At 37.2% G+C, this 23520-nt stretch overlaps 1 protein-coding gene across 1 annotated transcript in view; it reads left to right on the top strand.

Moving 5' to 3' along the window:
• Positions 1–493: 493 nt before the first annotated feature.
• The window catches only part of LOC134664437 (protein amalgam-like), a 36123-nt gene continuing 13096 nt past the window's right edge, over positions 494–23520 (top strand). The window contains exons 1-3 of the mRNA XM_063521088.1: positions 494–757; positions 15046–15253; positions 18224–18379. Coding sequence (XP_063377158.1) covers positions 650–757; positions 15046–15253; positions 18224–18379 — 472 coding nt within the window. The 5' untranslated portion in view covers positions 494–649. The remainder of the gene's footprint in view (positions 758–15045; positions 15254–18223; positions 18380–23520) is intronic.

The raw sequence follows: 23520 nt of genomic DNA, 5'->3' as shown, positions 1-23520 counted from the left end.
GGGAACTTTATCGCAATAAACCCTAATTGTGTTTGGGTATATTAGAATTGTCTCGATGGATCTAATACAATAATAATTGGCTGTGGAAAGAAAAATACATTCAGTGATAAAAGCTTATACCAAAAATTGATTTTTTTGCCGTAACTTATTCCCCATTTCAATATTTTATACTGATAGAGCAATTTCCATTATAGGGGGCCCATTACTGGATCCACGTCCATTACCGGGGGCCCATTACTGGAGCTTTGGTGTCCATGACTGGAGAAAAAAAGCATAGTTTTAATTTGTTAAACATGTGGAAAATAATTGCTGTTTCTGTCATACAGCACGCCTAAAACATGAAAGACGGATAGAACTTTCATCTTTTAACACGCTAAGCGGTAGACCATTTACATGTATACGGGAAATATCATAAATACTCCAAATTTCCTCTTAAATGTCCCATGACTGGTGCTGTTACTATAACAAGGATTGCAATATGCAACGCAAATGGCCATTCTAACTTCCCAACTCAACGGCGTGTTGTGTAGATGGCTTTTTAAAATCCCCCGTCCATTTTTCACTTTTGCGCATAATATTCACCCGGACAGCGGGGTTTGATGAAAAATGCATATAAAGTGTGGGATGCACTCACTGCAATAAAGAATGTATGATTGTTTCAGAACCGAGGTTCGTGGACGCGGGATCCAACGTGACGGTGGTAGTGGGCCGCGACACGACGCTCACGTGCCGGGTGGAGGACTTGAATGATTATAAGGTAACATTTACTAATTAAGCCGTTTTTTGAATAACTTTAGCTCGTGAAATAAAGCTATTTTTTAAACGGATTATCTCTGAATTATAACTAATTTAAATAGGTACATACCTACATTGGGCAACTAGTTGCCTGAAAAAAAAAATCATTTTCATTTCATAATATATGCCCTTTGGAACCCTTTACAAGTTTACAGCATTCGTGACGGGAGACTCATGTTTATACCTATACATCAATAGTTTTATTTCAGGAATAGTTAACTACCGCGGTAACCGAAGTATTAAGTTTAATTCACTTTATAAAATAATCTTTAATGAACATATAGAAGAAGATTTATTTCGACTTATATGGATATGTATATATTTCTTGAGGGATCTTTCACTCTTCAGTATAATGTTCAGTAGAGGATTCCTGCTCCGTCTTCGCATTGAAAAGCTTTGATACGTCGTCTCGTACCTCTGACTCTTATGGAGATAGCTCTTATCACAGAAATTTGGAGTTTAACTTTCAGCCCGAAAATTATTTGTGAATATGCCTTTCCCCATTTATCATTCAATGAACATACTTAATACCTACCTACATACATAGGTACTCCGGTCCTATGGTCACATGAGAAACCGTGACGTTGCGCATTCGAATGGTAATAAAACTTAACCTATTTTTAAATAGGTACTCTATTGGTTAGCCGCGTGATCTACCCTTTTCACCCTACTAGGGTATATAAAACCAAAAAAGAGCGTTATGATCAGATTACGAGCATCCTACCAATATTTATATGTAGGTACAGTCGCCATCAGATATATCTGAGCAGCTAAGGTGCTCACAAATATCTGAACACGCACTCTAACGCCTTGACAATAGAGGCGTGTTCAGATATTTGTGAACAGCTTGGCCGCTCCGATATATCTGATGGTGACTGTACGTATACGAGTTGTAAGTATAGTATTTTACTATTTTCTGACTGACGAAGTTTTTTACTATGCTGCTTACAATCTCACAGTAGTATCTTAAAAAGCTTCGTCTAGATTTTGTTCAACTGAAACTTTCATGAGTTTTTGAAGTTTTATCTCCTTTTGTCCTTTTATTTTTTTACATAAACTTAAGTTGCGTAGAACAAAGCTGTGTTTTCAACTCCGCCATCCAGAGATAATAAAATTACAAAAGTTAAGCTTAAAGTTTGTGTAACTGTAGCTTTGGTTAGTTAATAAGTTTATTCATCTAACAAAGGTGTATAAATTACTCTGCTACGGAGAGGCAATAATAATGTTTGTGACATTTAGAAGGTCAATTCGGCTAATGACAATAAATGATATGGCGATCATCTCTCGTTCGCTCTCTCTTTCTCAACTTAGCGTTTATCTCGGTTTCATCATCGGCTACTGCTTCGGATCTTAGACAGTTTCCCCTTTCTGACATTTTCTTCTGCTTTTCGCCTAGTATATCGAACTCAAGCGGATTAGGATAATACATTGCATTGCATGTACAATTGTACATGGTATTCCTGATAGTTCCTGGCAGTTCTAAATATACAGGGTGGCCAACAAATAAGTGCATTCCCGTTCCCGTTTGAGATTATAGGTACCAGAGTTGGGCAAAAAGTAATTGCATTACGAATTATGAATTGCAATTACAAAATGTAATTTGAATTATGAAGTGAAATTACGGAAATGTAATTTCTAATTGCATTAAAATTTCACTGCATTACAAAATGTAATTCGCAATGCAATTACAAATTACATTTTGTGAATTAATTCGTAATGCATTACTTCATGCATGCAATGTTTTACTAAGTGAGTGTAATTTATTACAAATTACACTCACTTAGTAAAATACTTTCACTGTTTTTATATAGCACGCTATACTTGTTTGCGGGTTTGTTTTTTAATTTTTCAACTCAATTTTAAAGAACTTATCCTCAAAATTTTCAACTATACTTGTGTAAGTTTTTAGTACGTGCTTTAGTTCTTACATTCAACTATGGACGCTATTTGTGTCAGTCCAAAACAAAAGGGACCTTATAGCGGTATTTTTAGGTGGGTTGATTCTTGTATTAATAGTTAGGTATATGTATCTAGATTTCAATCCCGTAGATAACTCATTTTCCACCACAAGGTCCCTTTTGGTTTGGACTGACACATTTACTGAGTCGGCTGTGAATTTCGATTTATGTTTTTAACTAGACTGAATATTTTCCTTAACCATTCCACGTGGGTTAATTTGATAATGTTTGTGTAAGTAATAAATAGTTTACACAACGTAATTGCGTAATACAATTACGAATTAATGTAATTTCAATTAAAAATTAAAAGGTAATTCAAGTTTAATTTAATTCAATTACGAGCGTAATGCAATTACAAATTAATTGCATTATGCCCGACACTGATATATACTGAGCTACTTTTAATATGGGACCAACCCCGAAATCGCGGAAAAAAAAATTACTTAAGTACACATATTTTTGGCCACCCTGTAGATACTATACACTCTATACAGCGTTTACTTAATCAAATCCAAAGAACCTTCACATTGTTTTCGTCTAGACACGGGTTTCGTTTGACCTACTCAATAACATTAGGTACGTAAGTACTATGGGCTTTCTTAGTTTGTATTTTATGCCCAATATAATATACTCGTATAAAAATAACACTTTTTCTATGTAGGTTTACAAACTTTTATCAAGGATATACGTACCCAAACGACACTACAACTTTTAAAAACTAATTGCTGATGCTTTTATACAACTTTTACTAGGGGTCCAAAAATACTCAAACTATTTCAGTTAAATGGAAGAGCTATAATACATTAATTAATGACGTAAACAGGCATCTGCATCACTTTCGCAAGTCATTTAGTCATTACGAATTTCACCTGCCTAGAGACAGTGGCTTATGTTTCATGCCCATTAGTGAGACTTATAGTTGCCATAACTCATTTCCTACATAATGTGTTTCCATTCACGGGTTCTAAATGTTCTAATGCGTGCTTTTACTGTTTGTAGTTGAGAAAACGTTATAGTAGGTCGGAGGCACCGAAGTTTAACATAATTACGGCCCGATTTGAATTTTAAGATACGTCAATTAATAGATCTAGAAACGATATGGATTAGATATGTCAGTGTCAAATGTGACGTTTCTTCAAATAAAAACGTCACATATTATGGATTAGATATATGTGTCAGTGTAACGATAATATCGTTTTTCTACTCGTGTACTTTTATCTGTCATTTACATAGTCACGAACGAACATATAAGGGCATACATTATTAATACTCCTTAAAAGTCTATAGTCTATTGCCCAAAAAAGCACTTGTGTCGTTTTAGAGACATTACGATACGGTAAGCTAGTGCAGGTAACAAACCAACGTGACAAACGATTGAATGCATACGGTTTTATAAAAAAAAACACAAATTTGTACTGAGTTCATTGCTACCAACATAATAAAACATACTTTTTTTGGTATCATCACTATTGGAAGGTGGACTTCTAAGGCCTGTAACACACTTATACCCTACAGCACCATAACCCTGGTGAGGTGCGGTAGTGTGTAACGGCTTTAAAAAAAACATAACCATAGACATTACTGATTTGTTTTTACGTTTCCCGCCTTTCCCGGTAATTTCTTGTTCTTTAAGTATTTTGCGTTACTATTTGTTTTGCGTTCATAAAAAGTGTTGAATATGGACAAAGAGGACAACATTGTTTATACACCTGAAGAAATATCCGCTGCAGCACAAGCAGCGACCGAAAATTTGTTGCCTAAGTAATAAATCGCAGCACCTATACGACAAATCTTATGAGAAGTTCATGGCGTGGAGATTGGAACACATATCTTCGGCATTCTCTGAAAACGTCTTATTGGTGTATTTTCAAAGACTTTGGAAGCTCCGGATCAGATCTATCTTTTAAGCAAGGTTGGTATATGTTGTATTTTTTTTTGATTTAAGGTACACAGTACAACGAGCTATATTTATGCACATTTTATATTTTTGCATTGAAACTGAATATTATTTAATTCTCCGTTGTCTTGTTACAGGTTGCAGTAAGATTTGGTATTATGGGTGCTTGTCGCAGAAAAGAGCTACATACATACATATAGTAATACCTACTATCCAAAATTTACATTGACATTTTCATAAATAAAATTTTGTTTATATTTTTTTCTATTTTTTGACTCCTCTTATAAAACTGTTGCATAATAGTATTTTATGCAACAGTTTTATAAGAGGGGTCAAAAAATGTGAGTGGCGTGGGTAACAATGTGAGCCGAAGGCGAACATTGTTAATAAATACGCCATGAGCATTTTTTGACTACTTATACAACGTTGCATACAATGCTTTTTCTATGAGTAGGCAATATTAAATAAAATACAAAAAATTATAAACAAAATTTTATTTATGAAAATGTCAATGTAAATTTTGGATATTAGGTATTACTATATGTATAACACTATATGTATGTGTCTGTAACTGTTGTCTGCGACAAGCACCCAAAATACTAAATATTACTGCAACCAGTAACAAAAAAAGGAGAATAAATAATATTCAGTTTCAATGCAAAAATATAAAATGTACATAAATATAGCTCGTTGTACTGTGTACCCTAAATCAAAATTTTTGTAACATATACCAACCTTGCTTAAAAGATAAATCTGATCCGGTGCTTCCAATTAGTCTTTGAAAATACACCAAAGACGTTTTCAGAGAATGACGAAGTTTTGTGCTCCAATCTCCACGCCATAAACTTCTCGTAAGATTTGTCGTATAGGTGCTGCGATTTAGTATTTAGGCAACAAATTCTCGGTCGCTGCTTGTGCTGCAGCGAATATTTCTTCAGGTGTAGGAACAATGTTGTCCTCTTTGTCCATTTTCAACACTTTTTATGAACGCAAAACAAATAGTAACGCAAAGTACTCAAAGAACAAGAAATTACCGGGAAAGGCGGGAAACGAGAAACAAACGAATAATGTCTATGGTTATGTTTTTTTAAAGCCGTTACACACTACCGCACCGCACCAGGGTCGTGGTGCTGTAGGGTATAAAAGTATTTTTTATTATGTTGGTAGCAATGAACTCAGTACAAATTTGTTTCTTTTTTAATAAAAACCGTATGCATTCAATCGTTTGTCACGTTGGTAGCAATGTACCGGTATGTGGCACCTGCTACCCTGCACTAGCTTACCGTATCGTAATGTCTCTAAAACGACACAAGTGCTTTTTTGGGCAATAGACTATAGACTTTTAAGGAGTATTAATAATGTATGCCCTTATATGTTCGTTCGTGACTATGTAAATGACAGATAAAAGTACACGAGTAGAAAAAATACTATTCTAGATCTATTAATTGACGTATCTTAAAGTTCGAATCGGGCAGCTGGTGGCATACCTACGTACGAAGTCAACTTAATAGTGGTAATAGGTATTTGGTGTCTTAACTTAATAGTGGTATTAGGTATGGTGGATTTTCTATGAATATTTTATCATTAACTATAACTTTTACCTATTTGCTAAATATGCTAATAAGCTGTCGCATCATCATTATTATAAGTAAATTAGAATAAAAATAAATATTAATAAACATTGGAAATATAAAATATTTATTTCGTGTAAAACATTATAATGCATAATGCAGTTACCGACATTAACACAATAAAGTAATTAATTACATATACACCAAATAAACGTTACCCTTTCTTTAATTAATTTTAACCTCTATATTAAGCTTTCGATTTGGTACTGTATTATTATTTGATCTCAGAATTAAAGTTGTAAATTATGTAGCAATAATAAAGCGTTCGATCGTTAGAAGACTTCACAATTACAATGGCTGTCTCATTACGGGCCATTTGACGGTTTTCCTCTTCACAAGTGTCTCCAATTGTGCCCCGAGTTTTATTATTTAAGTACTGCCATGGAATCGTAGCTATTACAAAAGAGTACGTCCACACTGTTAACTTTACTAATATTTAGTAAACTTTATTGCGAAGACTTCAACCCAATGATTAATTAAAAGAGTTAGTGCATTGATTAAGTTTTTCATCAGTCATAAGTATAACCAGGGGTGCGAAACTCCTCCCTTCGGGCCAACTCGGCACCGTTCGGCTCAGCATTGCTCCGAGCAATTATTAGAGTTGACACAACTTGACGTCCCTTTGCGTGCACGAGCATAGATAAGATAATGGTATGAATTTTGACAACCTTAAATAGCCGAAAGGGATAGTGCCATATATTCGAAAGGGACAGCATGATTCGACCCTTTTTGTAGGAAGTTTCCTTTCTGTACGGTAGTACTATTATTTATTGTGTGGTCTAACAAAGCCTACTGTCCCATGTTCCACTCTGCTATCCCTTCGAACAGGGGCTCACGCTCACACTCGTAAATATTAACGTAAAGTGTCGGCACCACATTTGTCCTTCGGAAGAGCAATTATGAAGGCAAAGTTGCCCCATTTAGGTCTCCAGACCCAAACGAAACGTACAAATGTTACCGACAACAGAGTATTAATTCGCTGGATGGTTTTAATTTAGACAATCGTGGCTTCGAGCATAAAGAGTTTGTTTTTGAGTCAGTAAACAGAACAAATAAATTTTTAATTAAATTCGGCCTTTTGACATGCTCTGACAGACCGCAGACAATCTTCTGGTTCTTAGTCAACATTAATAAGTGCTGCCTAAGCTAGGACTTTCTCAATCTTACTGCGTAATAGATATTTTAGCTTTCTTAATATTTAATTAACGGCCCAGCAACGGAAACTGACGGGGCGTCAGACCGTCAACAACTCCTGAGGATGCCTCGTAGAGAGGCGAAACACGTGTCGAGTATTATTCTTTTGGTGGTGGTTTGTTATATTTATTTGCGTATTTATTTTTGCGGTGGGAGGGTGGGAACATTAATTGCATGTAAAAAATACGCAAGTAAGTATAACGGGTTAGCACTGATTGACTAGCACGTTATCTTTTACGCGGATTAGCAAAGTAATATTTTGGTTTTAATTAATATGGATTTCCGCAAAGTAACGCCTGATTCTATTCACTATTTCTTAATATTTTTTGAACAATAATTTCTAGAGATTTATTATAAATACCGACATATTTACTTGTTATTAAAGCCTAAATTAAATAAGCCTTTAGGCTTCGCAGTCGCAATATACAGTCGCAGATCGACCAAACCACCGTAGATACTCGTACATATATATATATACATAGTAATTAGTAGATCATCGCGTTAACACACTAGGTATATATTATTTAACAAAAGTCATGAATGAAACATAATCATTACGTAGCTACATAGTTTATTCTGAAATCTTGATATTAATGAGATGTATATTAATTCGAAATTTCAACAAAGAAGAGGTACTTTGTAGAATAATATTCTTATATTGTACACACTGGGAAACTCTACTATCTGCCAAATTATATCCAAATCTGACAAAAATGAAAAAACGACAGTAAAAAAATAACAGATTAAAATACAGTTATTTGCGAAACGCGAGTTCTCGTTCGGGGCGAACTACTAGTAATATTTATAATTTTACAAAAGCCAAAAACCGTGTAAAAATCTTACAGAATATAGGTTTACATTATGTAATCCTAGAACGGGATTAATTATGTCTAGCCACGTTCAAAAAGCCTCTTAGTGCGCATAGTGTTTTATCTTACAGCGTATAAAGTCACGTTCTAATTAGGGCTCGTCAGGCGTATTTTTTGCTTCAGTGGTCTTTACAAGAAATAGATTAATTTCTCTTTGATTCCCGGATATTTGTGGTTAATTAATCCCTTTTATGTCAAAGGCAATGTGTGATTGTTCTTTTATATTGCTTAATCGGCATACATTTGTGTTTGAATTTTGAATTCAATCTTCCGCGTTTCGGTTGAAGAATAAGAATTATTCAAATTGATGGGGATATGAAAAAGATCAATATAACGTGTGCTTAGAAATTATGTTTCTGCATTACTTACTAAGTTTTTTTATCGTTAATTTGAATTCAAGAAAATAGTGGAAGCTTAAATAAGTCATATAATTTTCTAGTGCATTATATATAAATAACCTCGGCCATATAATTTTCTAGTGCATTATATATAAAAAAATAAATTTGAGAATCCCAGTGCAAGAGTAATTTGCAGCTGCTTATACGGGAAAATTATAATACATGCAAACGGACCCGTAAATTCGGTTACTATTTACTTATGTATGTAGGTAGGTACTGTATGCTGGATGACACGAAAAAATTAATCAATAACACCAAACGCACTTCTTAGTAATTTTTAGTTTTCTGCCCAAATTCACTAAGCTATTTTCAAAGCACAGTCAATTTGTCACGAAATTAATAAATTGTGATTGTGACTACACACAAGGTCTGCCGCGAGCCACTTCGTTCGTTAGTCTATTTGCCTCTCTATTGCTAGAATATGCAAGAGTGACAGAGAGGCAGATATCGAAAATTCGGTTTACGCGTTAGGCTCGAGTTCCACAAAATACAAATCGCCCCCGTAAAGTACCTATGGAACTGCGCATCCAGATGGAAGCAATTTGTACGGAACAAGTCGGCGCCCTTTGTCAGTAATTGATTCAAATCCCCGTTTTGACCTAATTGTGATACGTATACGTAAACTTCAAAGGCACAGACATATACAAGTAGCTCAGAGTCTAGTTTCTCATCTTCGTTTGTGACCTTTGAACATGAGACCTAAAGAAGCCCAAGTCTCGCTGATCCAGACGTACGTTGCTACTCATAAGTCATAAATAGGTTTTTACTTTTACTTACATTCATACTGTTAATGAATTCTCAAAAATTGGAAATAATACATTTTCCTACCTAAGTTTAATATTTGAACAGAATTAAATTTTTCCGACATAAACAGAACGAAGAAAGCATTTTGATTATTTTTCAGGCAGTTTCTCAATGGCCTGGCTGCTCGAGTTTGTATATCAATTTGCGAACTGAACACGATTTCTTTGACAAAAAAGTTTTTGCAGTTTATTTCTTTTTTCTACCACCGATTAAAGTTATTTCTTTGTCTACAAAATACTAAAAAATAATGAATTGAACTATTAAAAAAAAACTTACCATGGATTCATAGTGGATTTGTTTGACATTAAATGCGAGGTCTATTCAGTTATATGTGTGTGGTCAAAAGCTAATCGCTCCCGCCATTGATATCACGTATCGAGAGTCATGACCCTCAAAATTGGCTGTAATTAGGCCTTTGAAGCCAAAATGGCGGCCATTAGCGACCAGCCATCAAGCTTCACAAAGGTAGATAGTAGATGGATATACTCGTACATAGTATCCGATGGGTCAAATTTGAATCTCCCATGCATCCTAGTAAATGGTGTCCGACGTTATATATTTGTCAGTCGAATTAAATAAACTTGAATTAACCATCAAGTAAGGTAGGGGAGAGAGGGGACCATTGGGCAGTCGGGAGGCTCGGCCAGTCCTTGTAAATAAAGACGATTTACAATGGGGTGCCCGAGCGTCCCGACTGCCCAATGGTCCCCGTCCAGGTGTTGAATTGCTCAATACTAGACTCATTGTTGTCACCTCTTACTGCTAATGTCCTGATTTTAAAGATGGCATTGTACCTACTTACTGGGCCGTAGGTATAAAGTTTATTCTTAAGGTGACAGTCCATTTCCAACGACAGCTGCACTACTGTTCATTTTACTATGGAAATTGACAATGACAGCGACGCGTTCAGTACCGGTAGTGCAGCTGCGCTGCGGTTAGAAATGGAATGTTACCATTATAAAGCTTACTTTACCCGCCCGTTATTTTTCTGTTTTACTTTATGCTTGACTGATAACGAATGGATTTAAGACAACAAGTCCCCCTTTTTTTATGAGAAATTTACCTTTTTTGTGCAATAAATATTAAATAAATATTTTACCTTAGCAAACAAACCCTCTTGAAATACTCCTAAGTCCTAAGCTCATGAATGAGAGTTATAGAAAATCCAGTAATTGATGTACTTAGACCACGAATTAAAACTTTTGAAAGGGCACACTCAAAAAGTTAAAGGCTATTCAATTATTTCATCTCCCCAAATATCCCAATTTCATGTTTATTCAAACATAAGTAATTGCGATTTTTAACTCCGGTTTTATTATGAAGCCTTAGACCTAATTAGAGTAATTGTTGGTTTTTGTAATGTAAATTCTATACATTGTTATGATTTTTGTATAATTAAACTACGAGCATTTATTGTAATAAGACTTTAGTATAAGATTAAAACTAATTGCTATACCCTGTCCGGGTTCATGTTCACATATATTATGTGTACCTTGTATACTTATATGACCTTATATGACCTAGGAAAGCCCTAGTATTATATACAAAATAGTTTTAGGTTTTAGTTAAGTTTTATGACATTTTAATTTGATTTCTATTCTATTTTATTTTTGACATTATTGATTCACAATCTACTATTATTTTTATTATTCTTTTAATTTTGTTTGTATACACTTGACGATCTTTTTGTGAATTTCTGCTATTTTAAGGAAGAATAACATGTAAATTTTCAATCAGAAATAAATATTATCTATCTATCTATCTATCTATAATGTTGTACATGATTGCAATGATTAAATGATTAAATGATAAATGTTTAGTCAGTCGGAACGAACTGAAATTGCGTACATGCGGACGTAATATCCACGCCATTAGGAATGATTTACTGTAGGTACTTATATTTTTTTTGTTAAATTACGTACCTTTCAGGGGATTTAAATAATCCCATTCGAAGGTAAGTTAAAACTTTCAATTACCTATCTTAACACATTCATTGCCACTAAGTGCTACGGGTAAGCTCGTAGGGCGTAGCCATGTTTTTGCCGTATGAAGCGCGTAGTCGCTAAGAACAGCATACCCGACTGTCACGTTCTTGGCCCTGAATGCGTTAAGGTGACAGTCCATTTCCAACGACAGCTGCACTACTGTTCATTTTACTATGGAAATTGACAATAACACCGACGCGTTTGTACTAGTAGGTAGTGCAGCTGCGGTCAGAAATGGAATGTTACCCTTGAAACAAGATTCTATTTAGTGCACTACGATTTCATTGCCTCAATTTGTAGTTAACTCACCGTGAATGATAGAGCGAACTAAAACCGAACGTTGACTGGTAGAGAATGCCTTATAGCATTAAGTCCACCTTTTCGGCGCTTTTATTTTATTTTGTGCAATAAAGGTTAAATAAATAAAACAAGTTTAACCACCGTAACCTCTTGGTTAGTGACAACTACTATTCTTAAGTTTATTGATAGTGGCGCTGGCATCTGCCAGAGGCCTTTTACAATTTGACAATAGTAATGCTGCTTGCATTTAAATTTGAAATTTAGATATTGCTAGCTCGCACCAACAAGTTCAAGCGAAATGCCTATTTAATGATACCTATTACCTTACTCGCATTGCATTTCGCGTGCACCATTACGCGCGACCTATCATATCAAAGCAATATCAAAACCATAACAAAATTTAAAAACCGAATACTACTCCGGGAGTGTCGGGTTGCAGCGACAATTCAGACCATGATTGGCGCTGGCGTGTAGTTAATTTGCAACATACGTTGTCTGCATATTCCTGCTACTCTGTGCATAATCCGGTTTACAGGGTGCAACAGGGCTTTACCTATAGCTTTAGGGGTTATTTAGCCTTAGGGGCTATTTAGCTTTAGGGGTGTAAGACACCTAGCATCTTTGAAAAAGGTTAAGTTTTTGAGCCATATAATATTGTCAAGGGTTCATATAATAATAAAAGGGTAATGTAAAAACTCATAGCAACGAGTACCTAGGTAATACAATACAAAGTACAACGATATCTGTATTTTTTAGCGTTCCATTAATGCTTGAAAATGTAGGATATATGCCAGTGATCAAACGTATTGTATGGTATTTAACAATAATGGAAACGAGCCAAGACTTAAAGAAACTTTGGCTCATCTAAAAGTTGGCGACGGCTACAATCTGCTCATTAATAAATGTTATACACGCTTTGATAATAATGGTTAATGGCAACTTTTAAAACGCCTTTGATCTTAAATGACACTTATGTGAACTGGACCCCTATTCGACAAGCGACGTTTGACGTATCGTGTTGATCTCCCGTTGATGTGAGAAACATCATAAGTTCTCGAATACGTACAATGTCAAAATTTGACATTAACAATCCACAGTTAGGGTGACAAGCAAACCAAACCGAACCACCCTTAGTTTAGAGTGGAGTTTTGGTTGTACCAAATGATATTATCCACCGTTGATGGAATCATAACTCAGAATGCGATAAAATCAACTGTTGATTTGACGTGGATGCGAAATCTGACAGTTGTACGTGTCGAATTTGGCCCCTGTATATCTTGGGCCAAATTCGACATGTACAACTGTCATTGTACAATGTCAAATTGTCAAAATTTGACATTGTACGTATTCGAGAACTTATTATTTTTCCCACATCAACGGGAGATCAACACGATACGTCAAACGTCGCTTGTCGAATAGGGGTCCTTAAGGATGACTCACGCTAGACCGAGCCGTACTCGGGCCGAGGCGCGAGGGGTCTGACATATCATTTTCTATGACGGCTGATCGGTGATCGCGTGGTGCTGATGCTGAAAACGAAGCATTGGAAGCTTCGGCTCAGCCCCGGCCCGGTCTAGCGTGAGTCAACCTTTATGCTCCGTTTATGTACAATTGTTGTCAAAACCGTATAGCTACGCATCTTTCGCAATATTACAACGGAATCAAATACAAAGGTGTTAACTTTGCTTTTGTTAACCCAAACATGTTTAACCGGTTTGTCATGATTGAGTAGCAAACATCCAAACATTCAACATTTCATAAAATCATGTCATAAAATATGATGTTTTGCTTACATTTTTTATTGAAATGTACCTACGGGAAGAGGTAATAGTCTGGCGGTTGTGTGATTTACAATGAAAGCATTCGTTGCACCCGCCGGTCCAACATCAACTCAACGGTTACCTATTGGATTTAGTTGGCTACGCGCTACTTTTTGATATAAAAGGATTCCAATCTCGGCTCAACTCCGTTGTTGTTTTTTATAAAAGGTAAAAACACAACTCCCTTTTCCTGTTTTAAAACTACGTTGTGTACTTCGGTGTATAATACTAGTTGAAATACATATCTATTACCTATACTTGATATCGGTTATTCTTCTTCTTCTAAGTCGGTCCCTCACTGCTGAGGATCGTGACTCCGCTTACTAATTTTTCCCATGGCAGCTCTCCACTTCTCCCTGTCGGTTGCTTTGTGGAAAGCGTTGCTTAGTGTGATGTCCATCTGGGCGGATATTTGGTCACACCATCTCGTTGGACTTGGTCCTCTAGGCCGTCTGCCGTCCACCTTTCCCATCACCACAAGTCTCTCCAAGTTGTCAGGGTCTCTGCGAGCTATGTGACCGAAGTATCTTAGTACTCGTTGAAGACAGATGGTGGATAGTCTAGGTTCCTTTTCCAATTTGAGCTGCGCTAATATGGATACATTAGTGCGGCGTGCCGTCCAGGGTATTCGGAGCATGCGCCGCCATCTCAAATGCGTCGACTTTTTTCCGAAGATCCGCTTTCAGTGTCCAGGTTTCCGCCCCGTAGAGAAATATGGGAAAGACAAGGGTCCTAACTATTCTGATTTTGGTTTTGTTGAGAATATTCCTGTCTTTCCATATTCTCTGCAGCTGAGACATTGCCGATTTTGCCATATCGGATTATACGCACCTGTTTTTAGCCACATGTTTATATTGTTACATACACAATAAAATTATGCGATTGTTTGTTTTAACTTGACTTCATTCCTTATTGAATTTTAATTTCAGAAATCAGAATCGGGAATTGAGAAACAAGGCTTTGTTTTCTTATTACCCCTTGTAAGGTAAACGTACTGGTGCTCGTGGTTCCAGTACATGTCATCTTGAAACTTAAGTCATTGTCAATAGAGGTGACAGTAAGGTATATCATCTATTGGGCATTAACATGTCGAGCACTAAGTAGTACGTTCACCTTACGTGTAGGCATAGAATAAATAATAGTACTAGTTACAGTAGACTCACTCTCTAACAAAACGCGTCGGTCACGATCAGCACAGATATGGCCGCTAGGTGGCGACAGCGCCACGCGCGGCTTATGGCAAACCCCAAAATTGGGGTCGAACGGATGGAGTTTTAGCTACCTGTAGCAAAGCCACGAAATCGCGGAGTGAGCCACGCCTGGTGTAGGTACATTTATTTAATTATGTTTAACAGAATTTATGATGCTTAAACTGCCTTATGATTTGTCCCCAGGTGGCGTGGCTGCGGGTAGACACCCAGACCATCCTCACAATCGGCCCCCACGTCATAACCAAGAACCACCGCGTGGGGGTCGCGCGCGGCTCGGCTCAGGCCTGGGCGCTGACGCTGCGCGACGTGCGGCCCGGCGACGGCGGCGCGTACATGTGCCAGGTCAACACCGAACCCATGATCACGCAGACGCACCAGCTGCAGGTTGTCGGTCAGCACGAAACGATGCTAATTCATCTAGAATAAGTATTTGTATTTTTAGAGTTCTCCTTCCATGATTTGACGTAAAAACTAACGAAAGCGACTGCCACCTGACCTTCCAACCCAGAGGGGAAACTAGGTCTTATTGGGATTAGTCCGGTTTCCTCACGATGTTTTCCTTCACCGAAAAACGAGTGCCAAATATCAAATGATATTTCGTACATAAGTTCCGAAAAACTCATTGGTACGAGCCGGCATTGGCATTGGGGGAGCCGCTTTTCGTATTTTTAGAGTTCTGTGCCTCAAAAGGAAAAATCGGAACCCTTATAGGATCACTCGTGCGTCTGTCTGTCTGTCCGACCATCCCCCCCCACCCTTTTATCTCCGAAACTACTGGGTCTAAAATAGTTATTTACCTAAAGATGACAGGAAAACCTATTAGAAATGTACAGTCAAGCGTGAGTCGGACTTAATTACTTAGTTTTTGATCCGATCCCTACGGGTTTCTAAAGACATTTCATTCACATTCCACATACAGAAATACATTGTTAAGAATTGAGTGACGTACGAACCCCTTGAAACGAGAGTCCGACGGTCCGACTCGCTCTTGACCGGTTTTTTTAAATATATTTAATCCCCAAGAACTATTTGAAATTGGTGGTTGAGGACGAGGAGGCACCTTAGCTACTATCCAGTTTCCACGGTAGGTAGGCCAAGCACATGATTGGACAGTATCTCGCCGCGAAATAGACTAGTCAGCTTTTTCGAACGGTATTAATTAAAGAGGGACGGGTAGTCGATCTCGCGGCGAGATACTGTCGCGCCAATCATGTGCTAACCCGACAGGTGAGATATCGGAACAAAAGTTCAGGGCAGATGCAAATCAAAAGTGAGTGTGCACTACATGAAAAATGTTGATACAGAAGAGAGGGTATATAGATATATGTATGTAGGGCTTTACAAACCCTCTTACTCAAAATCATAAAATTATACATATTTTATACAATACAGGTCTGTTTCCTAAAACTGTTACAACAAACCCCCCGCTCCCCTAACCAAGCAAACGTCAAATTGATATCAGCTAAACAATTGATAACATGAATCGGTCAAACAGAAAAATAAAATCATTACTTACATGCCCACAAGCTGCTAACTATTGCCCACAGGAGAGAAAAATATACAGTTCGCGCGAACACACTAGTTTTCTCTCCTGTGGGGAATATAGTTAACAGCTTGTGGGCATGTAAGTAATGATTTTATCATAGTTCTCTAAATAAAAGGAGGACCTTTTCACGTGGATAAGGGTTAAATAAGAAAATTAACCTTTATAGCCCTTAACTCTTGTGTATGTCTACAGGAAAGACGTAACACAGTTTTCTGTTTGACCCGAATAGACTTTGACCCAATAAGTATCAGAAACAGAAATCAGAAACATGAAGTAGTGACTGATATTTTTTCTACTCGAAAAAACATTCATTCGGTCATTTGTAATTGACTTAATAAAGATACCTACTTCACGTCCAGCGCCTTTCATTCACAGAGATTGGATACCGGTATGCCCCGCTTCCAATAACCACCGAATTAATTGAAATTGCCTATACCCTACCCACTGGTCAGAATGCAAGATACATTTTCCCTCAATTTTGTCAGGTTGAACGTGAAAATAAACTCACCCGAAGTGGAATATCTCATGTACAATGAAAATATAGTCTAAGTTTAGATTTCCAAGATTGCTACGGGTAGGCGGAGAGGAAATTAAACAAAGAGTTAAGAAAAGTAACTAATTTATTCTCCGCCGCAAGCACACGAATAGGTCGTAGGGTAGGGTTCTAGGCCGGTACTGATTTTGCTCCGAGGACAGTTCCACCACGCAAGTACTCCCCTGAAGCTGCCGGAGCCACTGCGGGTTTGGAGACGGAGACGGACGAGCTGAGGGACGTCAGCTGGGCCGCTCAGGAACTGCCGGCTGGTCTTCACGGCTACGGTCTTAGCCGTAACTAGGCTCCCCAAAGGGGATTTTAAACACTAAAAAATGATTCCATTTGCACTAAATGAGTGCAGGAACGGAATGAATAAATATAATCGTACAAATTCATTCTCGCCGGGCACGACAGACGTCGCTGCGCGAAGGCAAGCGAGCGTGCGCCGGCGACGAAAGCTAGATCAGCCGGCCTAGCCAAGGTTACAATCGCTATCGCTTCGACATCGAAAAGCATTATGTCTCTCTATCACTCTTCCATATTAGCGCGACAGTGACAGTTGCGTTTCGATCGCTACGGAGCGTAAGCGATTGGCATCTTGGCTACGCGGCCTGTCCTCCCCTGATCGACTGGCGCGCGGGCCCGCGCGGAGAGAGGGTCCGCGGGACGGGGACGCCGCTAGCCGGTTTACGTCGAACAAAAGAGTGTTGCTCGAAGTACAGTGAGTCGCAATTAGAGGGAACAGTTTTGTATAAATAATATTAAAGTGATATTATTTTAGTGTATTTAAGACAAGTGATTATTATTAAAGTATTTATATTTTAATGCCATATAAGTTATTTTACAATCTAATTTAATTTTATAAATGTAACCTAGGTTACGTAACGTATCTACGTTACAAGATGTTTAGTTTTTAGTGTTCCGTACAAAACTTTGTTTACGGAACACTTATGGGATCACTTCGGTTTTGTTTTATACCTGTTTTGAAGTACTTATTAGTGTTATTAGTAACTAACGCACGATAAGCGACTGACATTCATTTCAGGGTCTATGCTCCGTATTTTTAATTGCTATGAAATATACGTAGAAACAAAAGAAATTCGTAGAAATCATAGATCTAAACTAAGCAAATTGGATCATCGTGACATCGTCAATCGAATAACTAAGTTTTAATTTACCCCCGACGTTTTGATGGCGGCGTTGTCGATATTTTGTTAAAAAAAAATTGAAAATTTTTGAGGGTGATGTAGGATTTTATTCAAAGCTGTGTTTGTATACAGTGCCTCCGGATATCGTGGATAGCGGCAGCAGCGGAGAGGTGATGGTGCGCGAGGGAGAGAATGTGTCCATACACTGTGCAGCCTCGGGGGTTCCGCCCCCCACCATCATGTGGAGGAGAGAGGACGCGGGGGTCATGAGGATTGGGGATCAGAGCGGTGAGTTTTAAGAACTTCCTTAAACCTTCCTCGCGTTATCCCGGCATTTTGCCACGGCTCATGGGAGCCTGCGGTCCGCTTGACAACTAATCCCAAGAATTGACGTAGGCACTAGTTTAGAAAAGCGACTGCCATCTGACCTTCCAACCCAGAGGGGAAACTAGGTCTTACTGGATTTAGTCCGGTTTCCTCACGATGTTTTCCTTCACCGAAAAGCAACTGGTAAATATCAAATGATAAAACATATGAGGAATACTAAATAAATATTATCTTGACGACACGCCAAGCTTGCTAAACCTTGATGCACACTTCATAAAACAATCTCGAAGCGGGTTAGAACTGCATTTAATTTTACTCAAGCCACTCGAATGTGCCGCCTCTATTGCACCCCGTCAAATGCACCTTTCCCAGCACAGATGTTTATTTCATCATACTAGATGTTGCATGTATGTACGCACTCACTTGTACCTATGATAAAGAAGAGTGCCATTTTCTAGGCGAGGTTTGTCAAATTACTATATTACAGGTAAGCAAACAAAGGTTTCATTGATTTATATAAGTACTAAATGCTTGTCACCAATGTTCCAGTTTTCCCAATCAGCTTTCCAGCTAGGTATATTTTTCCAGCGTCATGGTAAAATGGTCCGGGGAACTGTAATCTTATGCTGGGTGCTTGAGGTATAGATTTTATAGATAATACTTATACCTATTAATAAATCGTAAATTAGTTCTGCTAGATATATTATATGCCTTGACTTTGAAGTGATAGTGTATTAAGCTTCTTAAGACGAAACAGGAGCTGAGTTTTAAATATTTTAGGTAAATATACCCGTCTCGCTAACGGAAGCGGCACCTAAAAGTAGTGCGATAAGGACAAGGCGAAAAATCCTGCGTAAAAATCTCAAAAATCGAGGTTTCGTACTCCTCTGTTTCCTCCTCCAAAACTAACCAATCGTAACCAAATTTGGAAATCTTAATGATTATAAAATTATCTGTGTCAGACCGTTTTGCTTTTTTGGCTAATTGATATCAGTTTTGAATGCCACGCCTCTCTTTGCGGCATAGTCAATTAGGCCATTTTGGCCATTTTTGAAGGGCTCTAGCGCCTTAAAAAACAAAAATATCAAAAAAAGCAAAACGGTCCGACACAGATATTAACAATATTAATCTGTGTTGAAAAAATCATTACTCTAGCTTCAAAAACCACGGAGGAAAACGAGGAGTACGTTTGTATGGAGAAATGACCACTCCTGTTGGCTCTTAAACACTTCAGTCAAATATTGGAAATGGTTAAAATAAATAGCAACATCTAGTACACGATGTACTGTACGTATTAGTAGATGAGGGGCCCGATTCGGATTTTGTAATAGACATCTATTAGATATCTTTTAGACATCACCAAGATACAATATAAATATGTTTATATAGATATGTTTAAGATCTAACCTGTCAAATTTGACATTTGCGCGATTCTGGAGATACTCTTGAACGATTTCCACAGGATATGACTTAGAGATCTAATTCACATCTAATAGATATCTTACTCTATCTAACGTAAAAGTGACATTGGTTGCCCGAATTGCGCTGCAAAAGAAAGCTAGTTGATATCTAAACTATAACGTATCTAGAATGGATCTAGTACGTGTCGTCTCTTGTAAATATCTTGAAGTTCGAATACGGCAGTAGGTCTGTGTTCCGCAGGGTGCATACGACACAGCACTTCACGTAGGTACTGGATTTTCATAAGTACACGTACTTATATAATATTTCAGCGAGCGCCCGGAAACTTCACACAGCATTTGCATATAAGCAGCTCCTTCAATTTGTTGAATTAATTATATAATAACTTAGGTATATTATACACCAAATCTATAGTTAAAGTTTAAAATTTCACTTTACGTTCGGATATTTGCTACAAAAAACCATATAATTTAGTAACCCTTAAAAAGTGTAGAAGGTCAAATTTAATATCCTACTCGTATACCTAGACTTGATCTCGTATATCCAACATTAAACAAATTTTTAAAAAAACGTATTTTTCTGAAAGTATCTTTAATTACGTAGAACATACCTATTTAAAACATTCACAGTAGCTAATTAATTGCAATTAAACTAAGTAGAAAATTAACTTAAAAATTACCTACGTCAAAAATAAGTTAACTCGTTTCGATGACGACCCTTCGGCCGAGGTTGGTAATTTATCGCTTCTCGTTGCGAATTTCCTACTTTTCGCATTTGTGTCGTAATGTACTATTATGACTATTATGAGTTCACTCGATTACCTAATGATGTAATAAATTTGATTAATAAGTCAAATAGGTACATACAACAACCATGTGCTACGGTTTTTTTTCACCTTAGTCTGTTCAGAAAGAGAATAGTCGTGAAATCATGGAATGTATTTGGCCCAATACAGTCCACAACTGTTCTCTTTCGGCACAGACTCTAAATAGTCACAGTCAGCATTTATTATGTGAACATACAATCGAAGAGTTTAGCATAGCCTACTTTTACACCTAACGTTTTGCCTTTCCATATAAAAACTAGATTAGAATACCTAGCCACCCATATAACCATTCCAGTCGCAGAATCATCAAAGTGGTAACTAAATGTCAGATGTGTCGTAACAGAGTCCACACAATGTGTCTAGAATTGTTTCGAAACAAAGTGTCGTCGCCGTGTGTACACTTTTCCGTAACAAGGTGTCGACACATTTGTGTGCACTTTGCGTGCGGTTTGCGACTAAATCTGACAGCAAATTTGTGACAGCAAATGTCAATATAAAATACCTCTTGAAAACCAAGGTTTGTCAAACTACTATTAGTGTCTCGTGTGCTCGTAAGTAATTCTAGTAAGTCATCATGGGCGATGCAAATGATAATAATCGACCAAAACCATATAGACACCCAACACCCGTCAACCTTTTACAGAAAAGTTTTTAAAGAAATGCAATAAGCTACTTAGGTCAGCCAGCGAATGCTCCAAAAAGTTGTAGAGGGAAATGCTCGGAACACAATTTTTTACTCTGTAACTTGGTTTGGACAAGTTAGGAGGTGAACATATCAAAAGTCCCCGGCCGTAGCCCTTGAGCGGGGGGAAGAGAGGGGGCTTAGAAAGGTCCCACTTTCCGGTTTTTCGATTATATCTCGGAAACTATGCATCTTAGCGACATGGCCACTTATACAAAATGAAAGTTAATTTAATTTGTTACAAGTTTATTCAGTCAATTTTTTCGATATGTTGAATAGATTTTGAGATATCCGCTCTTGAAAGTTTATTTAGGGCTCTCAATTTTATCTTGATATATCTACATCAGTGAAGGTGCTAGGCCGTGTATGGTATCGTTTTCGTATAAATCTGGGTTGCTGAATCCATTTAGGGTATCACATTGACACCATTCCACAAAATTAAAAAAAATCTTTTTAGGGTTCTGTACCTCAAAAGCAAAAAACGGAATCCTTATAGGATCACTCGTGCGTCTGTATGTCTGCCCGTCTGAATACACAAAATAGTTCTTTACCTATAGATGATAGGAAAACCTATTAGAAATGTGCAGCCAACGCGAGTCGGGCTTAATGTACGGAACCCTTAATACGCGAGTCCGACTCGCACTTGGCCGGTTTTTTTTAACTCCTCTTGACGCTTAACCGCTGAACTGATTTCGTTGAAATTTGGTATAGAAATAATTTGCATCCCGGAACAGGACATAGGATAGATCTTATAACCAAAATCATCTTTTGAAGGTGTGAAAAGTGGCGTGGAAATTTGTACGGGAAATCAATAACCGCTGAACCGATTTATATTAAATTTGGGATGGTCTACATATTTGATTTAGTTAAAAATGATAAAAAAACATGACTTCAAACCTAAACTTAAACAGTATTAACTTCAAGAAGTCAATTCTGAATTCCGCCCTACACCTCATTTCGCACCTTTAAAGGATGATTTTTGAGATAAGTTATTATGTCTTGTCTCGGGACTCAAAATATATGTGTACTAAATTTAAATTAAAACTGTTCAGCAGTTTAAGCGTGAAGAGGAGTTTTAAAGAAAGTATTTTAAAAGTTTTTATTTTTTTACTTTGGAATGGTGTCAATGTGATACCATAACTAAATTTGGTACTGCGAATTTATACGAAAACGATACCAAACATGGCCTCGTAGCTTTACTGTTGTAGAAGTCAAAATAAAATTGAGAGCCCTAAATTCTTATTACTTGGCCAAACTTGTGTAGAAGGAAAAGGAAAAAATAAAAGTCTGCGGCAGGAATATAAGACACAAATATAATTTTTTTTTGCGTTACTATTTCAATCATCAAATAAAACATACCTTGATTATATTTAGAGAATGCTCCCGGTACTGAGTTAATTTGTATGAAGAGAACCGGGAACTCCCGGTTCCGTTACTGTGTTTGTATAGAAAACCAGTACCGGGAGCACTCCCTAATTATATTACATATTCTAGTGAGATCCTCATAGATAAACAAAAACATTTACTTAAAAAATTACAAGGTCGAAATGTCACGGAACTTGTGAGAGTAATTTGTGAAAAAAAAAACTTTTATGACAAAAAAATCTGGACACAATTCAAGAAGCATCCAATTGCGTCGAGGAATCATCTGCTTTTTTGCTTGTTTCATTACCTCCTCGCTTCTTTTTTGTCCTTTGTATTCTGTAGCAATTTGTTAGATCTGAAAATAAAGATAACTTGCGTCGTCACGGATGTCGATTTATAGGTTTTAGGGAGTGCAGAATTCGAAAACGATGATCATTTTATAATCCAAGATGGCGGCTACGTATTTTGTCATAAAAGTTGTCATGAATATCGTTTTATAGGTTTTAGGAAGTGCCGATTTCGAAAATGATGACCAGTTTGGAATCCAAGATGTGTGCCGTGCACTTTGTCATAAAAGTCGTCATGGATATCGTTTTATAGGTTTTAGGGAGTGCAGAATTCGAAAATGATGACTATTTTGGATTCCAAGATGTCTGCCGTGCACTTTGTCATATAAGCCGTCATAGATGTTGATTTATCAGGTGTTAGGAAGAGCAGATTTCGAAAATGATGACCATGACCAATAAAACGATATCCATGTCGACTTTTAACATAGTGCATGGCCGCCATCTTGGATTCCAAAATAGT

Source organism: Cydia fagiglandana, chromosome 5 (assembly GCF_963556715.1).
Source record: "Cydia fagiglandana chromosome 5, ilCydFagi1.1, whole genome shotgun sequence".
NCBI lineage: Eukaryota > Metazoa > Arthropoda > Insecta > Lepidoptera > Tortricidae > Cydia > Cydia fagiglandana.
This window is presented reverse-complemented; position numbering and strand designations above follow the sequence as displayed.